This window comes from Garra rufa, chromosome 3 (assembly GCF_049309525.1).
Source record: "Garra rufa chromosome 3, GarRuf1.0, whole genome shotgun sequence".
NCBI classification, from domain to species: domain Eukaryota; kingdom Metazoa; phylum Chordata; class Actinopteri; order Cypriniformes; family Cyprinidae; genus Garra; species Garra rufa.
This window is the reverse complement of record NC_133363.1, coordinates 10,377,158-10,386,153: the sequence shown is the minus strand read 5'-3', so window position 1 is coordinate 10,386,153 and position 8,996 is coordinate 10,377,158. Positions and strand designations below refer to the sequence as shown.

Sequence of the window (8,996 nt, the reverse complement as noted above, 5' to 3'; positions counted from 1 at the left end):
GTATGATTGAATTTTTCCCAGGACGCAGAGACATTTAGTGCATGGCAGCAATTTTATTTATGCTGCAGGGGATAAACAATGGTGTATATGAATCAAATCCCTTTACGTATTGATACTCGTACACAGTCCATTGGCTGTTTTAGTTTAAAATTCCCCAGATAGTACATTTTCTGCAGGTTGTGTTCTGAAATTGTTTACAAGAATTTTTTTTTATCTGTTATCCACAGAAATTCTGACCCCCTTGATAGATGTAATGCAGTGATGTAGTAGGACAAAAACTTTCAGAGGAGTTGCTTCTTCATGCTTAATATTTATAATAATAGCACTGACAAACATTCAAATAGACGTTATGGTAATATTCTGCAAGGAGCATGTTTTAAGATATACAAGAATGACTACTAAGCATCCAAAGACCAAGAGGCATTTTACAATAAAGCTTGCATTGACCGTCGCATGGTTATAAAGATGAGCATCATTTCTATGATATGACCGAGGCTGTAGTCATAGAAGCATCTGCGTCGATTAGCTTTTTCTTGCACTTGATGCCAAGAAGACTGCAGATCTTCATCAGCATCAGGTCTACGATCTCCTCTTCTTCAGAGGGCTGAGGGAACAGAGATAAATATTGAATTAACTCATTTATTAAGGTAACAAAAACTAGCATACCACTGGATTCACTGATTACGAGAGATTTACAGTGGGATGAAGTTGCTCTTCATTGAATGCCACCAAAATCACAGATATAAAGAGGTTGAGGACTACGAATGTCATAAAGATGATGCAGGATCCGATCAGGAAAGCACCCAGAACTGGATTGTAATCCAAAACCTGTAGATAGAAGGAAACGATACAATGAACAATATAAGTTCTTAAACCCATTAGCAGTGAGTATGAATTCAGTATAGGCTTTTTATTTTTACCTCGTCATAGTTGAAGATACCCAGTTGTAGGCAAATAATGGACTGTGCAGCCTCAAGCAATGTTCTGTATGAGTAGAGCCTCCAACCGTATATCAAATTGCACTAATGGGATACAAAATGTGAAACTTTCAGACAAATGTGAAATTGAATGTGTGCAGTCTGGAAATGAGAGATTTTAAGGGATAGTTCTGTCATGGATTTTAAGGGAAAATTCTGTCATTACTCACCCTCATGTCGTTTCAAAACCCGTAAAACCTCATTGATCTTCGGAACACAAATTAAGATTGATGAAATCTGAGAGCTTTCTGACCCTGCATAGACAGCAACGGAACTACCATGTTCAAGGCCCAGAACGGTAGCAAGGCCATCAATAAAAATAGTCCATGTGACATCATTGGTTCAACCGTAATTTTACAAGAATTTATCGATTTATCTTTGAAAGCTCTCGAATTTCATCATAATTATTTTAATTTGTGTTCCGAAGATGAACATGAGGGCTTACGGATTTGGAACGATATGAGGGTGAGTAATTAATGACAGAATTTTCATTTTTGGGTGAACTATCTCTTTAAGAAGACTTACATGTAGTGTGTAAGTGAGTTAAGATTGTCCAAAACTGTTCCTATAGATCTACCTTCCTGCAAAGTTTAGCTCCAACCCCTATCAAAAACCTCTGACCCAACTAATTTAGAGGTAGATTTCCAGGAACAGGATTGGGCATTAAACTACTGTATTCCTGCAAGAGCTTGTAGGCCAAACTCAGTTTCAGGTGGGTCACAGTCCTTCAGAGTTTAGCTTTAACCCTAATTAAACACTTTGTGATCCAGTGAAAGATTAGCTGGTTGTGTCCAAAAGCTGAGTAGTATACAAAGCCAACAAGGCCTCCGAATCCAATTATCTCAAATGCTGAGATTTTTTTCATCTGATTGATTGTTGAAGGCAACACAGATGTATCCTTCGCCACCTATTATATCCCACAATCCTGTTCATTAGATTCTGTGACAATTGAACAAAAAAATTTAAATGAATTTGGTCTAAATGTACATTATTGACAACCTCTTCCATTATTTGATGTAATTTTTAAATTAGCATCAGGTGTAACACATTCTAAATCTGCTGTGTGAATTACTCTGCTGTGGCAACCCCTGGGAGCAAGCCCAACTTTTATGCTGCCTAGGCAAGTCTATCCAAAAAAAGTAACTCATTGCCTCATGGGGCAGTAAGGCAACAAGTTGGCTGCCAAAGATTTGGATTCTAGCCTTGAAACCTACAGGTAGGTGTGTTAGAGCAAGTTTGGAACTAAACTAAAAAAGGACTGTGGTCCTCTAGGAGTTGGCCCTGATTGTGATGTACTTTCATTTGATGTTCAAGAACATTTCCATACTCACAGCAATGGAATAGGCCAAAAACATGATGGTCATGACCACAATGAAGCCAGAAATATCTGTCCATGCCCGCTGCAGTGTAGAGGTGATCATGTGTAGCTTGGGGTTGAGTCTCAGCAGATGCCACAGCTTTATGGTGGCCAGCAGAACTAAGAAGGCTATCAGATAGCCCAGTACAGCATCTGCAGTGGCAGTCTCATAAAAACTGGCAAACCTGTGAGTGAAGCAGCTGTATAAGTATTTTTGTATATTGTGAAGTAGAGGTCTAGTATTCCATTACAAACATGCTGATTGATCTTGAAGAGTTGAAGCTTTCACTCACATGTCTTTGTTATTTTGGTAGTACTCAATGTCTCTATTACCCAATATTGTCCTCTTGACAAATACAGATAATGCACTCCAGCTTAGAATGATAATGGCCAACTCTAAGAGATTCCATTTGCTTCTGAAATATGCCCATTTCTGCTCCTTAATCAGTTTGCCCTGTTAAATCCACAAGACACTCTGCATTAAAGCTTCACTGATGCAAATTACACCATTTGAGTTTAGTGTTTCATAAGAGAGCTGACCTGCACAAACATATAGTAGAGAATGAAGAGGAAATAGATGGCCTCTGATGCCATAACAAATACATGAAAGCCACCAGTGGACTGATAAAGGTGGACAGTCTGCACCTCATTACGATATTGGAATGCACCTGCGAAAACAACAAAATTACCATGAGTTTGACAACATGAGAATCTTTTAAGAATATCAAGAGGAGATGCCTTACCCACTCCCGTTGTCTCAAATATCAGAGTCACAATGCAGAAGAGGTTCACATTCGCATTATAAACTGTGAACTCCACAAAGACAGCCCGTGTATACACGTCCAGCCAGATGTTGTCAAAAAGATATTGAAGAAGACTGCAGGACAAGAAAGGACACATTAACTTTTGTAACTTCTACTTTTGAAACTACATTACATATTGTTAACGCGTTGTTCTACCTGCTTGCATTCTTTTGATCTGGACCTAGTTCCACCACAAATCCTCCACCCTTATAAAGGGCTAGCCCACCCCAAACAGGGTTGGACCGAAGTTTGGCCTGAGTTTGGTAGAGCCAAGGTGTTTGTACAATCTTAGAGCCATTCACATTTTTAGTCCAATTCCAGCCTGGACTGTATGACCCCATGTCCTCCACTTCCCAGGAGTATGGGGCATGGCAGTCAGCAACAGAGTACTGCATGGTCTTGGCAATTTTACAAGAGTCTTTTTTAACCCTAACCTGGCGGAGTCGAGCATTGCCAACAAGTTTTGAGTTTCCATCTGTTATGAAACCTGAAAAGGTAACACACAACAAGGTACATTTAGGTCTCTCGGTACAATAAACAAGCAATTTTTAACTTTGAACAAGTAGAAAATGTAGACCGGGGTCACCAAACTTGGTCCAGGAGGGCCGGTGTCCTTTAGGGCCTGTCCACACGGAGACGCGTTTCGCTGTATACGTATAAATTTTTTATCGTATTGGCGTTTCATCCACACGGATCCGGCGTTTTAGGAGACTGAATCCGCTATTTTTTGAAACAGGGTCCCAAAGTGGATAAATCTGAAAACGACACCCTCGCGGTTTCGTGTGTACAGCCAATACGTATATTTTGTGAAACGATGATGTCATCACATCACGTGTCGGCTGCGTCACACGTAACAGCAACAACAATAATGGCGGACTACATGATTGTGTTCGTGTTGCTACTAAGCCTACTAGCTTTATTACAGCAAAATCTATTGCTTCTATGCAACTGTTATGAGCAACAAGCGATAATGTTCGCATCTTCGTCTTCTTCTTCTTAGTTCGTATACAGCGCGCAAGGTTATGCGCATGCTCAAAGTCTTCTTCTCCGTGTATAGCGTATCTCTATGGCAGAATTACAGCACCCCACACTGGTCTGGCATATATACTACACCGTTTTCAGTGGTTTCGTGTTTACGGAATTTTTTTTAGAACGAGAAAAAAAATGATCGGATAGGGAACGCACCGGCTTCGTGTGGACGGAGTCTTAGAGTTTAGCTCTAACTTGCCCCAACACACCTGCCTGAAAGTTTCAAGTAAGACCTTGATTAGCTGGTACAGGTGTGTTTAATTAGGGTTGGAGCTAAACTATGCAGGACGCCAGACCAGTCTGGTGATTCCTGGTGTAGGTCATGTGTGTCCAAACTTGGACCTGGAGGGCCACTGTCCTTAGGTCCAACCCTAATTAAACACACCTGAATCAGCTAATTAAGGTCTTACTAGGCATACTAGAAACTTCCAGGCAGGCGGGTTGAGGCAAGTTGGAGCTAAACTCTGCAGGCTTTTTAGGAACAGTATTAAACACGCCTGGTGTAGACCAGGGGTCTCCAAACTTGGTCCTGGAGGGCCACTGTCTTGCAGAGTTTAGCCTCTGCCTCTTAACCTCTTAACACGTCTGCCTGGGTGTTTCCAGTTTGCCTAGTTAGACATTGATTAGCTGTTTCAGGTGTGTTTAATTGGAGTTGGAGCTAAACTTTCCAGGAGAGGGATTACAGGATTAGACACTCCTGATGTAGACCAGTGGTCTCCAAACTCAGTCCTGGAGGGCTGGTGAGTTTAGCTCCACCACCAGTTAAACACACCTGAAACAGCTAAATAACATCTTACTAGGCTATCTGGAAACATTCAGACAGGTGTGTTGAGGCAAGTTGGAGCTAAACTTTGTAGGACACCGGACCTCTAGGACCAAGTCTGGTGACCCCTGATGTAGACCATGGGTGTCCAAACTTGGACCTGGAGAGCCACTGTCCTGCAGAGTTTATCTCCAACTTGCCTCAACACACCTGTCTGAATGTTTCCAGATAGCCTAGTTAAGACGTTATTTAGCTGTTTCAGGTGTGTTTAACTGGAGGTGGAGTTAAACTTTGCAGGGGAGTGGCCTTCCAGGAACAGGATTACACACTCCTGATGTAGACCAGGGTCTCTAAACCCGGTCCTGCGGAGTTTAGTTCCAACCCTAATTAAACACACCTGAATCAGATAATAAGGTCTTTTTAGGCAAACTAAAAATTTTCAGGCAGGTGGGTTGAGGCAAGTTGGAGCTGAACTCTGTAGGACACCGGCCCTTCAAAAGCAAGTTTGAAGAACCCTGATATAGACAATACATTTTGAAGGAATACCTGGATATTCCCCAAACAGATTACTGAGCAAGGAGGATTTTGCCCAATTTAATATATCCTTGTGGTTCATAGTCTCTGAAATTCCATTGCTGAAACTCTGCCGGATGTGATGGGTAAGGTAGTATGCATGTGGATCTCGCTGACCATACGCAACCAAGAGAAGCATCCACAGGAATCCCACGTAAACTGCAACATAAAAAGCTGTGTCAAACACGCTCATCTTTCCATTAATGAAAGAGAAATGGTGACCTTCTTACTGAGAATCTCTCGGATTAGTGCAAAAACTTTCTGCTCCTTGATCATGTTGTTTCTCATCTTTTCTATGTCGGTTGGGGGAGGAGGCTGATAGAAGCTGCATGTGCTGTCTCTCCTTGCAATTTTGATTGCATCTGGATCATCTGTATACAGATGTTTCAGCTGAAGTTTTGTTATACTAATAACGTGTTTATGAAATAAGATGCTATAATTTTTGCCATTACCTGTGTTGGGCAGAGTCCCATAAATCGGAACATCTCCATAATCTTCTTGATCAACAGTTTTGAGTACCAAAGCAAAGAAAACTGCAAAGCCCAGTACCTAAAGAAACCAATACAAGCCCATCAAGTCCAGGTCTTTGTAGCAACAAAACACCTAGTGGACAATGTCAAGTAAATACAAGCTGCACAGGAAGTGGTAATGTACAATATGAATAAATATACAATCATAAAGTACAAAAAAGAAAGATAACAACAATTGTCTTTTTTATTCCAACTCTTACTTTTACAGGCTGGGTGATGAAGAGGCTTTCAAAGAATGACACCACCATCGAGATGAGCCAGCTGATGGAGCGCTCCTTCCCATAGGTCAACCCATACATCATAGTGAAGTATGCTGAAACACCACTGGTGGCTAAAACAAGAAACCAACCAACGAACACAAACCACCAGGGCAAGCCTTTCTGACAACATTTTTTGCTGTCTCCACTGTTGCCCTCTGAGGGGCTTGAGCTACGGGTATGTAGACCACTGACAGAGCCGGAGGAGACATGAGGATCAAGTAGGTTCTTCATGCCTTGGACCTGCAATACAGCCTGGTTGTAGCTGTCTGGCTTAGAGAAAGATGAAGGGCCCAGATGTCTCAGCTCTCTCTCCACATTTTGCAGTTGTTTGTAGAGATACTGGCTGTAGATGCTGTGTTTTTCATTTTGCTCTGATCTCTCACAAAAACTGGTCTCTACAATAGGAACAAAACAATGGTATTGTTTCATACATATAAATAATTTTATATTTATAATCACATGCTGCACATTCAAATTAGCAATACTCAAGCTGAAAATGCCCACTTCCTCAAAGCATTCTAGTTATACTACAACTCAAATTCTCCCACTTCCACTTTAAAATAACCAATTGAAACATTGCTTTAGTTCCACCATGTCAGGTTGATCAATCCCAAACCAGCCAGGAGTTCCAGTGGTGCACATATGAGGTGGGAGAATTTGAAGTTCTGAATTGTCCATGTCCATGGACTTACCTTTCAGGTTTACACTCTCTAGGGAAGCAGCAAAAGTTTTCTCCTTTTTAGAAGAGTCAGTGTAGAACTCATTTCCAACTCGATTGTGTTGTCGAATTATCTCTTCAACCAGTGATAACAGATTGTTTATATCTGTTTTGGTTGAGTCCAGTTCTATCCTTGGTACAGGTCTTCTCATGACCTTATAGAGTGACTGTGCTATCCGTTTGATGTCCTGAAAAATATCATTAAAAATGATCAAAATACTGCATCCATTATGACGGAGAGATGGAACTATTCTAGGCCGAACTCTTATAGTACGACTTGCCTTTATCACAGTGTCCGGTGTGATTTCCTTATGATTATTGTGTGGAGGCTGATTCGGAGAAACTCGTCCTGTTTTGCTATGCTTTTTGGGATCTATCTTCAACTGTTGCTTTGAAGAAGATTCAGACTTTTGTTCTCTTGGCCGAGCATTTCTGAAGATGCTCACAATGAGGAGATTGATAGGAAACATGATAATGGAACTTTGGATGCCAATCATGACCTGCTGCCAGGTGAACTCAATCTGACCTGTATTCCATGCAAGGACAGAAATCACATATTATTATGAATGTAAATGTTTGATTCAAGCAGTTTTTGAAAAATTGAAACTCTGCGAGACACTAGCCTTCCTGGACCACTGATGTAAGATAATGATAGATTAATGTTTTTTTGGTCATACCCAGGTCCATGGTCTGCTCCGAGGGGTCTGACGGGATACCCCAGAACATGATACTCGTCAACATAGTGCAGAGCAGCAGCGAAAAACAGCAGGAGACACGCTGCACTCGTGTAAAATTACTACTTGGGGGGCAACTGATTACAGAGAACCAGATGTGACCATCACGGAAATCTTTTGCAGTCTTCATGAAGAACAAATTACTGTAACATTTAAGGACAAACAATTAAACATTAATGAGAAAATGCCAATAATTTTGAACTTCTTACCAAACAGTCCTACAGCTACATACCTGAACCTTTTCAAGTCCGTCTCTGTTGCTACAGGGAAAACTTTATCTAGTGTACATTCTCCCAAGTCAATGGACAACCATGAGTTGCACAGGAAGTGCCATTTCTGCCCATTCTCCAGGTTCTGTACCATTACCTTGTTAACATACCTGTGACAATTCCAAGGGTTACAGACAAAAAAATAATGAAATAACATAGACAAATAAGTACTATGTGGCATATTTCTATTATTTTTACCAAGCAGGATGCTGTCCTGAATTGTCATGCCAAAGCCTGATACTTTGTAGCTCTCCCAGTGAGAAGGGGGTGGTCAGCAAGAACATGTCCAGTCCTCCCCTTTCAAAGACTGGCTTTTCTGGGTCAGTCAAATGATGAGGTTCACTCTCTCCCTCTGTGCCCTGTAGAGTCACTGTCACCTAAAGCAATTTTATGGCAGTGTTAAAAATGACACAATAGTGTTCCTGAAAAAATGCTGGAACTAAAGCTGGATGACACATACTTGAGAAGAGGTGGAGGCCCCACGACGATGTCCTGTGTTGATACTTAACAAGTAACGATATTCAGCTAAGGGATCATTGTCCTCAAGTACTGTGACCTTCACCTTCAAATATGCAATTTAACATCAAAGTTAAACAAGGAAGTTTATCTTTTGCTTTTTTGTAGATTTGGAATTATCTCAGATTTGAAGAGAATTGTAAAAGCAAAACCTTGACTGCATCCTGAATGTCCTTTCTTCGTGCCCATATCACAACCAACAGGTAAGCCAGGATGATGGCGCCTACAAAACACACCACCACTGGATTGTTGACGAAGGTGGCAAAGAGTTCAGCAGTGCGGGACACATCAACCACATTTGGCATTACGAAGAAAGAGCTTCCAAAAAAGGTCAAATGGGTACACAGGCATTGAGTAACCAATGTTGTAGTACGAGGGCCAACCTGAAAAAAGGTAAGGATCTAACCATGGGGTCTTATGTATAAATTACATGCTTATTCATTTTAATGGAGCATCCACACTGAGTG

At 41.1% G+C, this 8,996-nt stretch overlaps 1 protein-coding gene across 1 annotated transcript in view; it reads right to left on the bottom strand.

Annotated features, from left to right (window-relative positions):
• Positions 1-382: 382 nt before the first annotated feature.
• Positions 383-8,996, bottom strand: part of pkd1l2a (polycystic kidney disease 1 like 2a) — a 30,608-nt gene continuing 21,994 nt past the window's right edge. The window contains exons 23-41 of the mRNA XM_073835773.1: positions 8,682-8,912; positions 8,474-8,575; positions 8,212-8,390; positions 7,977-8,123; positions 7,688-7,887; positions 7,292-7,536; positions 6,985-7,198; positions 6,233-6,687; positions 5,955-6,051; positions 5,733-5,873; positions 5,476-5,661; positions 3,294-3,624; positions 3,078-3,211; positions 2,875-3,002; positions 2,628-2,788; positions 2,309-2,519; positions 921-1,022; positions 697-828; positions 383-604 (exon numbers count right to left, since the gene is read on the bottom strand). Of these exons, the coding sequence (XP_073691874.1) occupies positions 479-604; positions 697-828; positions 921-1,022; positions 2,309-2,519; positions 2,628-2,788; positions 2,875-3,002; positions 3,078-3,211; positions 3,294-3,624; positions 5,476-5,661; positions 5,733-5,873; positions 5,955-6,051; positions 6,233-6,687; positions 6,985-7,198; positions 7,292-7,536; positions 7,688-7,887; positions 7,977-8,123; positions 8,212-8,390; positions 8,474-8,575; positions 8,682-8,912 (3,522 nt within the window). The 3' untranslated portion in view covers positions 383-478. The remainder of the gene's footprint in view (positions 605-696; positions 829-920; positions 1,023-2,308; positions 2,520-2,627; positions 2,789-2,874; positions 3,003-3,077; positions 3,212-3,293; positions 3,625-5,475; positions 5,662-5,732; positions 5,874-5,954; positions 6,052-6,232; positions 6,688-6,984; positions 7,199-7,291; positions 7,537-7,687; positions 7,888-7,976; positions 8,124-8,211; positions 8,391-8,473; positions 8,576-8,681; positions 8,913-8,996) is intronic.